Source organism: Mustela nivalis, assembly GCF_964662115.1.
Source record: "Mustela nivalis genome assembly, chromosome: 1".
Taxonomy (NCBI): domain Eukaryota; kingdom Metazoa; phylum Chordata; class Mammalia; order Carnivora; family Mustelidae; genus Mustela; species Mustela nivalis.
In genome coordinates this window covers 14,632,088-14,652,924 of record NC_139020.1, presented here as the reverse complement: position 1 = coordinate 14,652,924, position 20,837 = coordinate 14,632,088, and the positions used below count along the sequence as shown (strand labels likewise).

The following is a 20,837-nucleotide window of genomic DNA, read 5'->3' as shown; positions in this document are numbered from 1 at the left end:
ATGTACTATTAGCCCCAGGGGTATGGGTCTGTGAATCGTCAGGCTTACACACTTCACAGCACTCACCATAGCACATACCCTCCCCAGTGTCCATCACCCAACCAAAAGATTCTTGTAGTTATAGAATCATCCTACAGAAACTAATGGGACTTAATCATATGAAATGTTGATCCAATGCCTGCTCTTCATTGGTTCCCAATATGATGAATGATACCCTAACTCTCCGGTGAAGCCTGCCTCTCCCCCTACCCCAATCCTGGACTTTTTCTTGGCCCCATTCTTCCCTCATGTCCACCATCTAAATCTCTGGCCGATGAGTCGTGCCTCCGAGTTACCTCCATCATCCAGTGCTCTCTGCCTGTCGCTGCTCTGGCCACCTTGCCATGTCCTTTCCCCGGGTTCCCGAAAGAGCCTTCCAGTGACCCAGTCTCTTCAGTTTCCTTGGCCTTCCATTCTTTCTTTACTTCCACCCAGGGTGGTTGTCACCTCTCAGGCCCATTGCATCCCCTTGCATTTTGCCACACCCAGCTCCTTTTTAGCCCTATTTGCTCTTCCCTCAGGGGCTTCAGATGTGCTGCTTCCTCAGCCTGGAACGCTTGCTTCTCCACCTTGTGTCCCTCCCTTCACCCTTCACCTGATTGACCTGTCATGCTAGTTGAGCTATGCTTTCCTTCATGAAGACTTCCTTGGTTGATTATTTCTCCTGCATGGTCCTTCAGCTTCTGGCTTCCACAGAGGAAGTGCTAATCCCTCTTTGAGGAATACCATGTTTTTCTTTTTTGCTTAGCTAAACTATGTGAGGGCAGGGACCATCTCTAGGCAGAACCTAGAACAGTGCCCAGAATGTGGTGGATACTTCTGTTTTTTGAACGAATATCCCTTTTTTCAGAATCCTTTTATCTTATACTCACTGATGTTCCAAGTGCCATTTTTAAAGTACTTATGAAGTTAGATTTTAAAGCACAAAGATGAATAGTTTCACTTTACTATAATAGCTAGGTATTTTGTATGAACGAAAAATACATATATTTTTAAACTTAGAAGTGATTCTGTCTGAACAGGTGGAGAGAGTCATCAAAATAGCACACTGACAACAGATGACACTTGGCAACCAAACATTGTGAATGGGAGCCGAGTAAAGGGGAGCAAACCAACACTCAAACCTTTTCTGGAAAAACAAAACAAAACAAAACAAAACCCTGTTGTTTTATTAATATTTAGAAAGAACACACAGAAATTTATCCAGAAGAGAGAAAAGGCAAAATAAGTGAGCATACAAATTCATTTCAAAAGAACCAGTGCCGCTTCCCAAGTACTTTCTGTCTCTGTGAGCTTCTTAAACTTTTGTATTTCTTATATCTCTATATATAACCATAGTTATATATATAGATACATGGAAACGCATCACGCCCTTGTCGGGAATCCTTCCTCCCAAAACCTGTAGTGAGCGTATCTTTTTTTTTTTTCTGAAAGCTGCCTGTAGATGTGTTCTTGGATTATGCCACAGTCTCTTTCCTCTGAGTTCGTCTCTGATGGCAAGTAAGGATACTTGTGAAGGGAGATTTCCCCTTAGTTCTTGACTTTTTCTTTAGCTTTTTCTGATTTTTGAGTGAGATTCCCAGTTCTTCCATGATGGCATTGAAAGAGAGACACTAGAGAACACGAAATAATAGAGCATCAGTGTAACCAAACTAGCTCCCTCCTCCGCTGATCTGTCTCTCACCTAGGTTTTTATGAATACAAGATATTGGTCTAAGGCAACCTGCCACAGAGTAAGTTCCCGGCCAGTTCCCACACCTCCTCCTCCACCCACTGGCCATTTGCCTTTTCTATTTGGGGAAACTGAGGCAGCAGGCTAGCTGGGTAGACTCTGGGGTTTCATTCACCAATGCAGTAGTATAAGACTACCCAGTTAGATTCTCAAAATAGATAACTTACCTTTGCTGAGACACCAAAATAGAGTTAAGTTAAGTCATTTCCCCCATTGAGATGATCCAAACATTGATAGGTTTATCAAGGCATACGGACACTTCAGTAATGCTATAGAAAATGAACAAACCTTCTCTACACCAAGGCTTTGTTTTTTTCTCCCATGAAACCTTACTTTGTTCCTAAAATAAAATCTAATTCTTGATGACTTTCCTTTCTGATAAAAAAAAAGAAAAAAAAACAATTTTAAATTGTATATTTTCTCCAAAAAAACAGAGATCTGGCAGCAGCAATGATGCAGCTGTGGTTGAAATGAAAATAATATGGTACTGAACTGCACAGCAAAGATGATGGCATTATACAAGGAGAAAATGGAGCAATGATTATGAAATATCACACATATGCAGATGGCATATATATGTACACATCTATTACAATTACACTGTATGGATTCACATGCACAGTATACAAATGCTATAATAAAACATAATTTACTGTCATTTCTTCCAGCCAAGATAAGATCTTCCAGTGACAAATTCTTGCTTATAGAGATGTCCATAAAGTAGTATTGTTTTTTATGAGATCACCCTTAAAACACCCTTCAAATCCCAAAGCCGTTGGTAAAGTGTGTGGAAGGGCAACTGTGTGACTCATTTGTGATTAACTCAAAAAATGGATATGTTAAACACAAACAATGACATTCCACCAGCTGATTTCTTGAGGTTGTGAGGGCCTGATAGGAAGACATTGGTGATTCACGTGTGCAATGCAGGAAATGTCTCCTGCAGTCCTGGCATATCAAGAGGCGACATGTATTTTTGAAAATCTACACTCCATTTTTGTTCCATAGAAAAATTGAAATAGCTTAAATAAACAGTACTTTTTAAAATATATATGTATTTATTTATTTATTTAAGAGAGAGAGAGTGCACACACAGGAAGAAGAGCAGAGAGAGAGAGAGAGAGAAATATCTCCAGCAACCTCCATGCTGGGGTGTGGAGCCATAGGTGGGGCTTGATCTCACAACCCTGAGATTATGACCTGAGTGGAAACCAAGAGTTAGGATGCCTAACTGACTGAGCCACCCAGGTGTGGCTAAATAAGCAGTATTTTTAATTTTTCTACTTGATTTGAGAACCAGACAGACAAATTTAGATCTTAGATGTAAATTACTGGTCTATCAGACACATACCTCCAAAAAGAATACTTGTTTTTGTATGACTTTGTCTTTTTTTTTTTTTTTTAAAGATTTTATTTATTCATTTGACAGATAGAGATCGCAAGTAGGCAGAGAGGCAGGCAGAGAGAGAGGAGGAAGCAGGCTCCCCGCTGAGCAGAGAGCCCAATGCGGGGCTCGATCCCAGGACCCTGGGATCATGACCCCAGCCGAAAGCAGAGGCTTTAACCCAGGTGCCCCGACTTTGTCTCTTTTCCACATGAATGTTTATAGGATTTGAATTTCATTTCCATTTTCTTATAGTAGTGAAAATTCATGTTATGCATATTAATTTCTTTTCAAATGGTAAGTTGTGGTTTCATCAACTGAGAGGGGGTATCATGTCATACAAAGAAAAACTTCAAAATATTTTCTATGAATTATACTTTCAAAAAATATTACAGTAGGTATGTCACATATTAATTTTTTTGTAGCATAATGTGATGTGAAATTTATGTTACTAAGATGAATTGAATGTTTTATAGTGCCTTTGTGGTGGATGGTGTTGCATTGGGGTTTTGCAATTTTTGCTCAGATATTTATTTTAATGTAAGTTTTTCTGTTTGTATTTTTTATTTTATTTTATTATTTTGCACAGGACATTTCTAATTTCAGGAAGATCATTAAAACTGAAGGAAGAGAGAGAGAGAAGGAAGAAGTGCCAAGGATTTTACACCTCACACTGTTACACACAAATCTCACAGCAATCTTATATGGTAGGAATTATTATGCTCATTATGTAGATAAGGAAATTTACTATTGGAGAAATTAAGTAATTTGTCCAGGAAATGTGGCTTGCAAGAGAAAAAGCTCACATTTGAACTCAGTCCATCTGACTTCCCAGACTCAATTGCTTTCACTTAAAATGTCCAACACCTTAATTTTTTTTTTATTAAATCGCTATAGAGAATTTTTTGTAGGTTCTTTTCCTATAAATATATGTTAAGAAATTGCAATCTTTGTGTTTTATTTCAACTCTCAAAACATTTCATCTTAGACATTTCTCTTTATTTTGCCCTAAAACTACCAAAGCAAGTCTCCAAATGTGGCTCCCATAAGAGACATAACCAGGAGGGGGCTAGAAACCCTCTCTCTCTCTCTTATTTTGGGTAGTAGAACAGTCACGGATCTTATCTTGACAATACATTTCAATTATGTTTCTCTTAAAAAACACAGTCTTCCTTCAAATTTTGTATGGCCTTAAAATACAACAAAGGTCTATTCTTTTGATCAACTCCAAGTATTTATTTCTTGCTGCCAGCATGAAAGTGAATATAAATATAGTTTTATGAGTGGTTTGGTTTCTTTCTCTTTGGTCACAAACAATGATTTCTTTTTGATTCTCACTTTGTCTCCAACTGTCAAAAAAGAAAATGGCAAGATATTGGAGCTGACCTTTCTGCTTCCAAGTTTTTGCTGTAGTCATAAGGCAAGATGACCTTTAAGGTCCCTACCAGCCATGAGCTCAAGCAAACCACACTCTTGTATCCACAGGAAATGAAACTGTTGAAGGTCATCTCAGCACAGAGTGGCACGAGAGGGTCTCCTATTTATTCTTCAATTTGCCTTTTATAATCTCAGAATTAAATATTTTATTTTTTTTTCTGAATTAGGATAAAAATTTAAGTAGCTTTCCAAAGCTTCTATTTCTGGACATGGTTTTCATGAACTCTCTTGTGTTCACCGGGCCATAGAAAATTAAGTTGAAGCATGGAAGTTTAAATTTGTAAACCTACTTCATTAGAAAGTGTCAGACATATTGATGACCACCTAGTTGCCATGCTTGGTAGGGAAATTAGAGGTAGGATAGATACCTCAGCAGTACCCTCTAGTGCGTTGCAGACTAGAAACCCCCCAGTAGCATGCATCCAGGGTCTTTTTATTTTTCTCTGGTGGGTGGAGTTCATATTTTCAATGGATCCACATATATGACCATGAATTATAGTTGTGAGTTGGCCCAGTATCAGAATGCTGGAATTTAAATTTTAGCTACAGTACTCAGTAGCTGGGGTACACCGAGCAAGATATTTAGTTTCTCTTTGACTCAGTTTCCTTATCTATAAAAGGGAAACAATAGTAGAAGTCTTTTCATTGAGTAGTTTGTGAAAGGTTGGGCAGGTACCTGTAAAACACACAGGACAATGCCTGGCACATCTCTTTCTTTAAAATAACATTGTATACATCACTGAAAATTTTAAGTCTATGGAACTTGCTATATGTATTTTGTTTTGTTTGTTTGTTTTTTGGAGGGCAAGGAAGAACAGTGAAAGGTTGATGCTCCTTCAATTTTAGCCATTGTATGACTTTTTATGCATTAATTCTTTGTTTATACCAGTGTTTTAAAGTAGGTTTTCTACATGTTTAATACATAGCATTTTCAATGCTTATTTACTTGTTTTACCCAGCTCATAACCCATTTTAGTATTTATGTAGTAATAGGCTTTATGACAGCTTGTGTCTTGCCTGTGAAGGATAGGTGTTCAAGCATAATAAGGGAATGAAAATTAACTGCAGTCCCTTGCCATTAAAAAAAAAAATGATCTCTGCTTCTGAACCCATTGACAATGAATCCCTATGATGACAAGTCTGATAGGAAAATTCACTTATAAATAAATGGGTTTATAGCAATAAACTATATTGTGCCTTTTATGCTGTTCTGGACATCGTCCAAAGACAGTCAGGTGTGTCTATGTATGCGCAAGTGTGAGTGTGTGCGCCTGTGACTTCTTTTGTAGACGGAAGGAAGCTGAGATACAAGTAGTCTGCTAGAAACCACTAGCGAAGCTTCCGGCAGCCCCATAGCTCTTCTGGTTTTTACAGGGAAAAGGATTTGCTTGTTTTGCAGAGAGCCATTCCTCTTTTCCACTTGTTTTGCGCGTGCGGTGTGTCCTGAATGACCGCCCCCGCCCTCGCCCACCATCCTTTTCTTCTCCTGCCTTCTTTTGCTTCCTTTTTATTAACCTTCCTCTTTGGCTAGATTTTTAAAAGTAATTGCTGACAGCATGGCACCTCCTTTGGACTAATCCCCAATATTTAATTTCTTGGTACTGGTGTGAACCGTAATATACATTATTCTTCTTTCCTGACACCTTTATCCTTGTATTACAAATATTCCCCCAGAAGGGGTGGGAGGAGCTAATCCAGTTCTTTGTACCTAAAATAACTGCCTTAAAAAAAAAGTAGTCTGGGGGTGAAGAGGGATTTCTTTTAAGTTATAGGAAAAGCTGTGTTTTAAATTTGATTTGAGTTTACAATATTGAAAGGATCAAGGCTAGGCTGACTGGGAATGGCTTTGCTCGTTGTAAACTTGGCATCAGGTTGTGAATATCAGATTGATTTGTTATTGTGTATTTAACGTTTTTGCATTCTGTGCTTTTATTCATTGGTACATTTAGAAGAACTGCTTGGAATGCATTCCTTTACACCTTACATTTTAAATAGGTTTCTCTTACTACTTTATTGGGCTTTTTATTTAAAGACAAACGAAGTGGTCTGTGACATTGTCTAATAAATTTTCACATTAAGTGCTGAAGAAAGATATAGATAATATTTGTGTCATCTTACAGATATAAAATCTTTCATTTTACATAGATCTGCTTTAACTTGAAAGCAAGCTGTAATCTGAAGTCTTTTTGTAAAGACAATTTTTAGTAAAATAGACCAAATTTTAGTGAAATATAGAAATCAAGGAACAGGTTACTGAGAAATAATGAGATTATCATTGCTCTTATTTTCTTGGTCTTATCAAATTACTGTCACAGTTCTGTGGAAAGAATGTCTCAGTGATTTTTTTTTTTAAAGATTTTTATTTATTTATTTGAGAGAGAGAGAGAGTGAGAGAGAGCATGAGAGAGGGGAAGGTCAGGAGGAGAAGCAGACTCCTCACAGAGCTGGGAGCCCAATGCAGGACTCCACCCATGACTCTGGGATCATGACCCGAGTGGAAGGCAGTGGCTTAACCAACTGAGCCACCCAGATGCTCTGATTTTTTTTTTCTTTATAAGAAGAAGTTCTAAACATTCATATCCTTAACATTTTTAAACTCTGATGTTCAATGTGGGAACAACCTAGAGTGTTCAAAATGTCAGGAAACTTTTTAAGGAATAAGGATGGAAGAATTCTATTCATACATTTGAATACATTTGAATGTATGAATGAATTCTATTCAGAATAGTGTTTATGATTAATTGTGCCTGAAAGCTAATGAGAGAGTTGAGTCTCATCTCCTCAACTGTGCCCCAAATTTTGGGATAGAGGAAATCTAGACACTGAACTAGAACTTCAAGATGTGGTCTCCTTATTGCCACCTGTGACCCAGAATCCACTCCTTATCATCCAGCCCATTTTTCTGCACCTTCCATATTCCATTTTCCACTCCCTTTAGCCCTATGTTCCTTTTGGCTACAGTTTGTCAATCCCACTAACTCATTTTCCTAGTTGCTTTTAATCTTATGTTGTCACCATCTCTATATCCTTTTCCATCTCAAGTCCTCTATCTTATCTTTTTGCCCCCACACTTGAGGCTTGATGCCAACATCTTTGCTCTCTCAGATCCTAGATGTAAGCTAATTCTTTGCATGAATGCATACTCCAGAATTCCCTGTTTTCCAATCTGAGCTCCTTTGAACCATAAACATACCCCTGGGGAGGACACAGTTACTCAGTAACACCAGGTACATGAGGATCATCTTTCTGGGGTCCATCTTTATTAAAGATTGTATTTAGGAAAGTTTTTCTTCCATTAAAATAAATACAAGTGTGTATAGTGGAGTGGAGATATATATATATGTGTATATATATATATATTATATAAATAAATATATAAAATATATAAAAATTACATATATAAATATGTATTATTATTTTTTTAGAATTCTTAAAGTTTTCACTTGGAGTGATTGCTCAGGGCTCTACACCCAAACTGTTAGGTATCAGTTCATTCTCCTCTAACATTAGGTATAATTTCATGGAAAACTTTGAAAGGTGAGGTTAACACTGGAGCAGTACTTCATTTTGATATTAATCCATGTGCTTTTTCCAAATCTTCTGACTCTAAACCCTTTTTCCACTTTTAAAGTCATAGCAAGAGCTTTTATATGCATTACCCTCAGGGTAGGGATGACAGAAAGGAAAAAAAGTAAAATTTGCAGCTTTGAGTTCTTAAATAGATTTTTGTGGATCTATTGAAGCCACTGCAGTCTTTGAAGCTATTAATTACAACAGCCAGGTGTCTGAAAGAAGGAAAAAGAAGGCACTTTGAATTGTAAAAGTTTGCCTTAGAGCCTTCAGGGTCCAGCCAGTGGGACTGGGGATGGGGTATAAAGCTAGGACGGTTCTATGTCCGTTTTCAAGGAGAATCTTCCAGCTAGGGATTGGGAGGGCCTAGATGCTGAAGAATACCAGAGAATGAGCCCCTCACTTGCCACTCTTGGGTTAAACTCCCATGGGCTAAGATAAGGCAAGTAAATGTGGGACAGCTTAGTAGATTGGGGAATCTGAAAATGCAGATTGGACATTAAATTCCAGAGTTTTTGCCCACTCTCTGTCTCAGACTAAGAGGAAGCAGTCACTAGAGTTCAGAAATGGCATCAAAGCCAATCATCAGGCTGGTTGGAGATTGTCCTCTGCCTCCCATGGTCTCTGAATGTTGCTCAAGGGCAGCTGAAACTTTCCATTGCCCAGAGTGGACATGAAAGTGGCTGATAGGTATAGAGAGGTGGCTGCAAAGGGGTCCACTCAAGTGTTATGAGCAGAGAGCAGAAAGAGTTTTGCTCTAAGGATAATCCTCAGGTGGGCCGGACATATCCCGAAGTGAGCAACTCTCCTTGCTTAAGAATGGCAGAAATGTGGGTTTGCGTGCCAACCCAAAGGACCCACAGTGCCTTTCTCCTGTCTGAAGTCATCATCAGAGGCCAATCTGATAGTCTTCTTTGGCTTTCTGTCTTCTTTCTGGCTTCCCTACATTACCTGAACCTGCCTCAACCCCTCTTGTAAGCTCAGAGCCTACAAATTTCCTCTGAATATAGGTCTATGTACCAATATGTACCTGACCCGGCATCCACGTTCAAGGCCATATGTCAATGAGGACAGGCTTTCCATTGCCATATGGACAAGAGGGCCTGGTCCTTTCAGCAACTCAGAGGCAGAGTTGGAGCCATAAAAATAAACTTTAAGAATTTTTTGCATGCCCCTTCTCATATAGAGAATGGTCTTAGCCTTGAGGTAAATTGAGCCTGATGGAGGGTTTTAGTTGTCCATAGTGCATGTGTGAGCTACCATGAAGTCCTTGCAATACCAGCTTATGCCCTTATGTAGAGGATATACATTTTTTCTCAAGCTATAAACCGAGGTGTGCAAGAAAATTATCTGATGCTATTAAAAAAATTAACAAATCCCACCTTAGTTTAGAGATCCCTGGGTATTTTTTTTTTTAAGAGATATCCCTGGGTATCTAGTGGATATTATCAACTCAAGGTAACTCACTCTTCATTTAAAACTAAGTTTCTTTTCTAATGACTCAGTTAAAATGAGTCTCTCCCCATCTCCCTATTCCTCTTCTTTCCCAGGTGTATCTGGGTAGAGGAGAGTTTAATAGAGAGCCTGGGCATTGTAATAGTGAGAAGCTAGTCTATGGCCATGCTCTATCCTTTGGCTTCCACTGGGGTGTGGCATCCTAGGGGGTCTAGGATGCTATACTCTCTCTCTGCTGTGTTCTCTGAGATGCTTGTGGCCTCACTATGGTCTTCATGTCACATTGAATCTTTTCTACTCCAAACTCAACTCTTTCAGTCCAGTGGTTCTCTTGGCTCTTCCACAAAGCTCTTCATTGGGAAGCATCATGGAGTTTTCACTGAGACACTCTAGGACAGAGCAGGAGTATGAAGCTGTTCGGTGTTCATGGTTTAGACCTTGTTATTCCACCATTCTGGAGACAGTTGGATGTAAAATTTCTTTCAAGTTTTGCCATCTCCTGGGTTACACCCTCTGAACCCCAAAATAGTACTTTCTGTTTAGGAACCTTCCTGAGCCTTTCTGAAGTTTCTATTTCCTGTCCTCAGGTTGGGACTTGGCTCAGGGATGGTCATGAAGCCTTCTCTCAGGACTTCTGGTACCATCAAGTTTTAATGACTTCCCTCCCATTCTTCCCTTCTTTCCTAGGGGTCAAAAATTGGTCAGAATTGGAACATGAGGGAGGAAAATATTTTGTGCATTTCTCCAACTTTGGGTCTTTGGGTTTTGGATCCTTTTAATTAAAGATAAACTATATTAATTATAACAACTAACTTACTCAATGAAACATCTGGTTCTTTAGAAAAACCATGGTTTTCAAGATTTTGCCTATGCTACAGATCTGTAAAGCCTACTTAAAACTCAAAAGCTAAAAGTTTGATTCATGTCTGGCTTGGAAGCAATACATATAAAAAACCTTGATTCTTAAAGGTGGTGGAGGGTAGGGGTAAAAGCAATAGACAGAGCACCTCAACCTTTTTCTTTGTTTCCTTTTGTTAGTAGAATTTAAGTTCCATTTACAGAATAGTTTGCCCCCATGCACTCCAGTCCCACTGATATCCCCTTTCTTGAATTGTGATTGAGAATGTAATCAGTTCCATAGCTTCAAATAACTTCTAACTATAGGTCTTTGTTTGGCACATTTGTTGTTTTATTTTGTTACTATTTTTACCGATCCTGTGGGCTCATCAAAGTCTAGAATGATTTTACTTCTGTAGTCTTCCTTGTGTTTGTCATGCTTTGCTTATGAGTGCATGAGAACTGTTTCATTCTCTGATGCTATGATGTTGGTTTTCTCTATATCCAAAGTGGACCATTCTATCCTGCATCATGGGCAGGGATAGGTAATTCTGCTTATGGCAGTAAGAATTTAATATGTCCAAGGTAATTGCACAATATTTTTTACATTTATATTTGGCCAAACCTTTATTATTATTTTTTTGGTCCTGCTTCTATATTTTTATTTCTTTCCCACTTTTTAACAAACTTAAAAAATATTGTGGCTGGAAGAGAACTTTAAATGTCACCTCCTAATTGCACAGATGGGGAGACTGAGAGTGAGGGAAGAACACTGACTTGCCCAAAGTCACATACCCATTAAGTAACAGCACAGACGCCTGAATTCTTGGCTTGTGAGTCCCAGGTCACATTTCCATTGAGCCATTTATACCTTTTAGAATTTGTTTGATTTAGAAGACACTACCATTGTACCCTGGAAAAGTTCTTTTTTTCTTTTTTTTTTTAAAGATTTTATTTATTTATTTGATAGAGATCACAAGTAGGCAGAGAAGCAGGCAGAGAGAGGAGGAAGCAGGCTCCCCACTGAGCAGAGAGCCAGATGGAGGGCTTGATCCCAGGACCCTGAGATCATGACCTGAGCCGAAGGCAGAGGCTTAACCCACTGAGCCACCCAGGTGCCCCATTTTTCTAAATGGTTATTAATTGCTTCCTGGCCTCTCCATGAATTGATGAATGTTTGGGTTTCCAGGCAAAGGAAAGTCTCTTTCCACAATTACAGAAAGAACCTATTGAGAGTTCTCCAAATCATTTTCTAAATAAAGTGATCAGACTATGGAAGAAATGAAGCTGAGGACACTTGGAGACACATTATCAGATGATAATGTGCCAAGTGACACTTAGGATTTAAGATAAATGTGAAGATAGGGTGGGTTATCTGTGGACAGTAATTTCTTAGTTCTTATGGTTGGTAAAGACTAAATGATCAGGGCACCATTTTTTTTTTCTTTTTAGTTGAAATATCTGAATGCTTGAATTCTAAGCACTTCAGTTAAAAAATTGGATAGGAAGAAAATTCTGACCCAACTACCTTAAACTTAGTGGATAAATGGAACAACAACAGTAACTTCTTTACATCTCTCAGGTCTTACTCATTATTTTTATGTGTATCTGGACGTGTATGTTGTGATATGGAGACATGGTTGTATTGTGCAATTTGGCCAATTAGCCCTATTTGGTTTGCCAATTACAAATCTCAGATCCTGTAGCATGTGAAACTACACAGAACATTTGGTTTTCTATCACAAAAATATTCTTATTTGTGCAAATAAAATTTCTTTTAAAATTTAAAGGAGAATCCCATTTTCCATGATATCAGTCTCTATGGAGAGGATTTTGAAAACAAAAATGATTTTAATATGCTTGTGCATCTGTGCATATAAAATTCCATAACTGTGGGAAGCATAATGAGATGGTTCCTAAAGGCAAGTTAAAACTGCAGCATCAAGCAGAAATTTTTCATTATCTATAAGAATTAATTAATAATGCCATTTGGCACATTCAGATGTGCAGAAAATAGTGCAAGAAGTAAGAATGCTTTGCTTTCCTTTTGCTTTCAAGGCCAGGCTGCTTTTAAAGTGCTTACTGGGAAATAGACCTTATAGTGTAAAGGGTTATGGGCTTGGAAACTAATTTGGAATCATTGCTTTGCCATAGATGGCTTACATAGAACATTATATAGTGCTAGTCAAATGCAGTAAGGTATTTGGAAATAATTTTGGGAAAGGTTTAACTATATGATCCAGCTGAATTTCCTAAGAACATTATCTCTACCCACCATGTGTTCCTTAGGTAGTTCCAATTTTGCTGAAAAAACCCTAAAATAATTCAGGTTATAATTTTAGTCTAAGACAAAATCAGCTTTTATTTTTTTTTCTTATTATTATTGCATTGGCTTATAAAACAGGCTTGTCAGGAACCAGATTAGACAACATTCTGGGCTCCATAGTTCTTGATGTACTTGTTCAATCTTTCATATCTCTCTGTTCTCTTGCTAACTTGAAACAGTCTTCCTTCAGGTATAATCCACAGAAAAACTGCCAGTGTTAATAAAATCTCACTCTTACCATTTAATTTGGAGTCAAATTGCTGTATCCTATTTAGCTCCATTTTTTAAAATTATTAGAACTATTTTGCTGTATTTTATATGGAACATCTTTTACATCCATTCACTTGTTTTAGTTGTAGCTCTGGACCAAGAAACACTCCTCATTCTATGCAAGTGCATTTTGGCTCTCTGAAGACCTTGCTCATGCCTTCCACGTATTGTCTCTTCTTTAAGCTAAGCATCTAGCTTTAAAGAAAACTCATGCTTACCAACATTTTTAAACACTTGTATTTAAGATTGTTGGGGAAAAAACTCATGTAAGAAAAGCTATTTTACAAACCTCTTGTACTGAAGATAGTTTTAATAAAACCTCATGTACATAACCTAATTTTGGAGAAAACTGCTATATTTAAGCAAATTTTTATGAAAACTAATGTGCAAAGTAGTTTTAAGCATTCACTTCCAGATTTTGTTAAAAAATACCTGTTCCTGGATTATAATCCCTGAGAAGGAATCTATGCGGATAAAACCTATAATCAGTATTTTAAGTAATTTCCCTGGGGGATTCTTAGGTACACCAAAGTCTGAGAACTAATGACGTGAAAACAAGACTTTGGAAATTTTTTTCATGCTCAAGACCCCCCATCTTTTCTCCCTAAATTTCACTAAAATGCAATGGCCCTTGGTGGTCACTGTGGTCTCACTGGTTATTCACTTGATATTAAGAACTCGTTAGCTGGGGCATGTATAGAAGGAGAAAGAAGAGAGTGTAGGGAACCTATATTTCGGAAATGTATGGAGGTCTTTGGGGATAAAAGGGTGCAGAGACCATTTAAACTTCTGATTTGATCATTTGGTGTAGGCTTAGCTCCTATAATTAAATATGAAGGTTATCAATTGAATATAATGAAATTTTTATCTCAAAGATGTGCAGTTTCTTTTTGAATTCTCTCTAGAGAGGGTATATTGAACATTGAATGCCAAATATGTGCTGTATATCTTGCTTCGAATTACTGGTCATACCTCTAAAATCAATCAGTAAACATCAGTGAGTGCCAGTTATATGCATATAATGCTTTAGATCTCTACTACATGATAGAATCAACTGGTTATCTTAAAAAAAAAAAAAAAAGCTATTGTCCTGCCTCCATTCCAGAATAATCAAAATAGAATTTCTAGAGTCGAGGTTCAAAACTTCTACTAGATCCTCATGTGTTGTTGATTTGGGTCCTTCTCTTGCGTGCAATGAAATTGCCCTTGATTTTTAATGCTTGTGTAAGGAAATATGGTTTTATGTATAGTTTGAACCTCTAAACTGGAAAACTTTCTTTCCAAACTGACTTTGTATTAAGTTTCATGGTAAACTGAACTTACTGCCCACCTGACCAGAGAATAATACTTAATTTCTCTATAAGGAACTAACATCTGCTAACCAGTATCTTTTAACAGGATTCTTATAAATGATCTCATTTTCTATGCCATGATATTATTTCTTTTAATTCTCCTAGTAAATATAGGTCAACAGATTACCTTCAATTTACAACTGAGGAAATTGAAGCTCAGAGAAATTAAAAATTACCCCCCCCCAAACCAAAACTCTTGTTTATTAAATGGCAGTTATGTGACGGGTATGGCTAACATGTTGTGTACATTATCACTGGATGAGATGCACACCATCATACCAGTGTTCCCTAGAGTATGATCTGTAGAGCAATGGTCTGTCAAGATGCTTTTGGGGAAAAATAAATTCTGTTATCTAATAAGTATGGGGAGTACTGAATACTTTCCAATCTTGTTGAAAATTCCCAATGCACACACACAAAAAGATAATTCCCAAAGCATTATAGCATATTAAATACCCTGAGATATCATGTGGTAAAGGAATGTTTAGAATAATGCTCCATAGTTTCCTCGAGCAGGAAAATCTCATTTGGGTAACAGTTTCCAGTGGGACCCATTGTGAAGGACACTCCTTCAAATATAACCTTATGATGTAGAAATTATGTCCTGGTGTTACATATTAAGAAACCAAAGCTCTAAGAAATTAAGTCACTTTTCTACGATCATTCAGCATGTGGCTATGCTAAAACCTGCACCTAAGTTTGATTGATTTTGAAAATCCTCTTCTGATTCTAAAATCTAAGACTCCAGGCTGCTGACTAATATCTATTTCTCTGTTAGTAAAGCTAAAATAAAATTGTTGAAAGGATTAACTGTAATGCTGTATCTTTTCAAATATCTCAAGAAATTCTGAAAACTTTAAAATAACATATAAATACCAGGAATAGGTAGGATACAGCTTAAAGTGGCACACAAATATTAATTTTATCCAAACCTCTGAGTTACAATTTTAAAAGATAGTCTGTAGAAAAGTGAATTTTGTTATTACTAATCTTGATCATCTAAACTTCATCAATCATCCTTATAATTTTTTGGTAGCATCTTTGATTTATTAAATAGCCCTTGAAATATAAGCTTATATAATTTGTGATTTCTATGTACACAATCAATGAATTATGAATGATAAAATATTTATTCCAACACCTGACTCTATTGATTATGAAGATGCAAATTCTGACCTAGGACAAATTCTGGTGCTTTTGCTTCAATAATAGTAAATAAATGTTGGTGTAATTTATAGATATTATCTTAAAAGTACATTTATTTAAAGAAGAAAGCAAGACTGAGAAACAATCAGGGCAGGAGTCAACTTTCCTAAACATGCTTGACTGGGGAAATATAATGTTGACTGGGGAGATCTGTGGTTCAAAATTTGAAACCCACTTAAAGCTAAGCAAAGAGAAGGCAAAATGCTACATGATTGCACAGATGGCTTATCTTTACTTCTGAGAAATACGTTTTGGGGGCTAAAATTCATACGTCAAAAGGTAATCCCATTTAAGAGAACAAAGACTAGCTTAGTCCATATTGAGGGGAGATGAAAGGTATCTTCAACTCCCCTACTCACGGCGAAGAGGAAAAGAAGCTCAGAGGGACAGCCGATATCCTTCATAGGAACAAATTAAGTATGCAGTTGGTTTTCTATGTCACCAAGCTGAGGCAGAGTGGGAATTATTTACAACATTTTGAATGCAGGTGTAAAATAAATCTCCAGAGATCTGTAATGTGTGTGGAAATTCTTTCCTCTATTTATTTTCTCCTCCTTGCCCTTCTCCGCAATACACTCGGAATGAATTGATAATGACTAAGGGTCCAGAGAAGTGAGTGTGAAAGTGGTAATGCTCAGCAAAGATTGCTATGAGGACAACCACTCTATTCTGGGTGAGTAAGAAGGGAATAAATAACGTCTTGTGAAAAGATGTTTGTCAATGCAGAGTGAGAGTGAGTAAGTGGAAAATAGAAGATGTTATGCATGAGTTCCTAGCTTAGGATCTTCTTTGGAGCTTGCAAGAAATGATCTGTAACATGAAAAAAAAAATCACAGTTCTTTAGAGACTTTGAGCATACTATGATCTGAACCTACAGAGGATGGTCAAGTAAATGTTACAGGATAATGATAATGAATTTCTACTTGACTGTGTTGTGCCTTCCTGAGTGATGTTCAATTTAGCTAAGGCTCTTCTGTGACGCCAGAGGTTTCAAGTTTATTTTTCATTTTCTGGATCACGTTTTTCAATTTTTAAAATCCAAGACATCTTTGAGTCTTTATGTAAATAATACAGTGTAAATAGTGGAATCAATTTGAGTTGAACATCAACATTGTTATGGAGTTACTACAAAAAGATAGGGCTTGGGCAGTTTGAACATGTGAATCTACAGAACATAAGGGACAGGGAGAAGGAAAGAGGAGAAAAAAGTCCACAAAGATGAAAACAATTCCACAATATTTGCATTTTGTTTTTATGCTTTGCACTGTTGGAAGTCTGGATCTACTTTTTCATGAGGAAAGACTTGCTTATTTTTAATGCATGAATATAGAGCTAAGATAGCCATTGTCTTGATGGTATAGCAGATTCTGGAAAATACACATATCTTGGGAGTTTATTTACCCCTAATACACCTCAATTTCAACACAGATAGCACATCTGTTCTCATTGCATTGACTTCAACGTCTAGAGTCCATGAGTTTTGCTATCTTAAAGGGATAGGGAATTGTGGCTATTTATGCTTAGTAGATACAGATATCATCAACAACACCAATTAGCAGAAACAATCTCTACTGGGCATACTTTTTTTTCCTTTAACTGATTACACAGTATGAACTGAGGACTGTGTCCGAATCCCTCTCTCCTCTCGAATTAATTTGCCACATTCTAAATCCGTAGATAATGTGGTTCCAGAAGTAGAGTTGGTTGGATGGGTTTGCTTACACTGCAGTCCATAAAAGAAACAAAAAGCCTTGCATGCAAAAGAAATGAGAAAAATATAGAAAAAAATGAATAAATCAGAAGCAAAAATGAATGTTTAAATGAAAATTTAAATAAAATGAAGCTGGCAATTATGAGAAGCACATCAAAGCATAACATATACAGGCTTTTATTTTTCAAATTAGTTGCATAAAACAAGACACCTCAAGAGTAAATTGAAAGTTCAAACAAAGCAGAACAGTCCATTTTCCCCTTTAAGCAAAGATAGTTTTCTCTAACAAGAAAGGGGTGCTTAATGTCCTCACAACTGACTTGTAATTGTGGGAAAATTTTCATGGTAAAACCAGGTTATAATCAATCCCTTTCAGCGTTGGGACTGTAAGGAGAGTTTCCACTTAATGGAGGTGGGACTGGTATGGGATTATTAATCAGAACTGGCTACATAATATGTGGGGTCCAGTACAAAGTGAAAATGTGGAACCCCATTATTAAAATTTATTAATTTCAGGACAGTAACAACTGAGTATTAAACTAGCCCTGTTAATAATTGTTTATAACCTCAAAATTTTAACAGGAATATTAAATTGAATGGGTGGCCTAAAGCACCACAACTGGCATGAGCTTTGTACTTTGCTTATTCTAGAATGCTTATGAAGGAATTCTTTTTTAATACAATCATCTTATTCAGGATGGTGTAAGTTCTTGGTATGATTTCTATCAAAAATAGCAGTGACAGGCAAAAATGATCAACTACTGAAATCAACTATAATCCTAAATACGATTTGGAAAAATAAAGTCTCTAATATGTTTTATTGTCACTCTGTATAATTTAACATATTCCTGGGCCTCCCCAAATTGGTGAATTATCCTTTTAAGAATCATATTTCGAGAGAGGTGAATGCTCAGTTACAAAATACCTCATTTATATCTTTATGTAAATTGCTTTGCATTAGTACATGTGCTCAGCATCTAGACTTAAAGAAAGGATGGTAACATTTATCTCAAAGATCTTTTTATAACTTTTCCAATTTCGGATTTATTTCATGCTTGCTTTATCTAGGTTTTCTATCTTAAGAGCAAATAACTGTCCAAGAAATTAACTGAGTTTGGAATTTCTGCACTGCCATTCCAAATAGTGCTAATTGGATTTAGTATATAAGGCGCTTCCTTCTTCTCATTAATAAATGATGGGGCTACAATGCCAGGAGCACCTGGCAGGGATTCAGTAGCTCTTTGCTCTAACTCAGAAATGGCTCTTCTGGGCATCTAATTCAATAGACTGTTACCAAAAAGGGCAGGCATCTTTAAACCCCCAAATTTAAGACCTATAATGCAAACTAAAACTACCCAGTCTTAGAAAGTGATGACTCACCTGTTCAATATCATTGTTCTTCCGGGATTTGTATATGAATTCCCCAATGGCTACAAATACAGAAAGGACCAGTCCAGCAGCCAGAACAATGAAGATGCCTCCAATATTTTCTACTCCCAGAGCACTGGCCTCTTTGTTGTCCTCCTCCGGGCAGCCATTCCCCCGCCACCACTTCTCTTTCATCATATGCAGCTTGCCCTCTTCTTGTAACTGAAGAATAGCAATAGTGATTTTATCCCGGTAAGGAGAGCCTGTAAGGAAGTTCATTTGGATATTGGTCACCAAAAGGTTGACGACATCAAGAGGGATTATTGTCTTAGAGGTAACAACTTTATGGCTTTTGGGAAACCCCAATCCACACACTGACTAGCAAAGGGCATAGAGGTTGAATTCTGTATTCTGAAGTTCTAAGCAATTGGAGAATGGATAGTTGACGTGCTGAGATTAACTCTTGCTCAGACTGTCGGATCCTTTTAAACAAGGAAAAGATGAGCTGGGAATTCTGTGACAGCCCCCTGCTTCTGGTGAACTTCCCATAAATCTTTTCCCACACTGGTGGATTTCACTGTTTAGATTCTGTTTTTTCTCAATTGTCTAACATTGTGACAGCCTGGCTAGACAGTCACCAGTGCCATCTTATCTTCTTCCTAGGCAGCAGCTAGACATTTCCCAGTTCCAGTTCTACCTCACATTCTCCCAACATCGTCCTCTACTTTCTCTCTCCATTTCCCCAAATATGCAGTAGGAAGGAAAAGACTTCAAGTCACTTCAAGTGGAACCACCAACTGGAAGGAGTATGGGTACCAGGATAGCTGCATGAAGCAGTCTCTCTTTCAATGCGCACTGGACCATGGCAAGGTCAACAAACATTTATGGTGTAAGCCACTTGAACATAGCAGATGTTGGTTATAGTAATTAGTCCATACTGACTAATATACTTAGTAACATACTATTAAGATTAGGATTGAAATACTTCCAAGGTTTTAAAAATTCCACAAGGTTTGGAAAATTTGCAAAGACTTCACTGATATCTTTTAGGCTCAATCATCTAGTAATGTCACTGAACTTCTAATTATGTTAGGGTTAGATAGTACTGTAGCCATAGCTGGCCCAGTACTGGCTTCTGATGCCAGTTAATGCAAAAGAAGATTTTAAAAGATGGTAAGATGCATTTACTCAATTTCTCATTAGATGCTAAGAATTTTTGTTGGTATTTATTCTACTCAGTAGAAAGGTAGTATACCCTCACTCTTTCCATTGAAAACTTTAAATAGTTCTTCTTGGTAGAAATAAAAAAAAATGCAAAAATCAAACAAAATAGAAAAAATGGTCATCTTAGAACCAAAAGAAATCTTAAAAATCATATAGACCCGTCCATGTATTTTAGCTTTGAAGAAATTTAGAATGTGAAAGTATGATTAAAAGTACTAGTTACTGGCAAGGACTTAACTCATTTTCTCTTACTTCTCACTTAGTGTTATTTCCCTGAAAGCTGCTTGCTTTACCCCACAGCCTGCCCCTCTTCCTGCCTTCAGTCTCCACATACACAAACCTTATGTTCTGTGGTATGCTTTATGTCAGAAAAGCAGAAGGTTAACATTGTGGCATGTGTCATTTTTCTTTCTTCCTTCCCAAAACTTCCTAAAGTGATTGTTAGTACTCAAAATCAAATTTAAAAGAAGGGCAAAATGTTTTGGGGTTAGATTGTGGCTTGTCAATTAGAAGAATAGCTTTTTTTTTGGTGAGAAAATGACTCTTGTATGCCAAATTAAAAGATATTGGCTGCTTGCTTAAACACCCCCAGAATAATGGTTAGTGTCAAAATTAGCATCATTAACATACCCATAGCATGTGAGCAATTAAGTGAACCAGGAGAGCTTTGCTTTAATGTACAAGAAAATGCTTTGAAGAGCATTAAGAATGATTCTTATGGTGGTGGTTGCTGCTGTAATCATAGCAGTATACACAGTGGGCACTCAATAAATGTTGACTGACGCTCTCCTTCTGCCTTCAGGCTGCACAATACCTAAAACATTTCAGACAGACGGGGATCGGATCTCCATTTAAAGTTGTTCTCTAAGGAAGGTAATTTCCAGCCTCTTGGTAACCTGTTTAAGCTGTAACTGCTCTCATTCTCC

General features: G+C 37.2%; 1 protein-coding gene across 5 annotated transcripts in view; it reads right to left on the bottom strand.

Annotated features, from left to right (window-relative positions):
• Positions 1-1,189: 1,189 nt before the first annotated feature.
• The window catches only part of GRIK1 (glutamate ionotropic receptor kainate type subunit 1), a 382,552-nt gene continuing 362,904 nt past the window's right edge, over positions 1,190-20,837 (bottom strand). For 2 of the 5 annotated variants that reach the window (XM_082702771.1, XM_082702773.1), the window contains 2 exons: positions 18,700-18,950; positions 1,190-1,652 (listed from right to left, as the gene is read on the bottom strand). In XM_082702771.1, the coding sequence (XP_082558897.1) occupies positions 1,497-1,652; positions 18,700-18,950 (407 nt within the window). In that variant the 3' untranslated portion in view covers positions 1,190-1,496. Of the gene's footprint in view, positions 1,653-17,099; positions 17,359-18,699; positions 18,951-20,837 lie in introns of those variants that run through there. The other 3 variants (XM_082702772.1, XM_082702774.1, XM_082702776.1) reach the window with 2 other exon arrangements.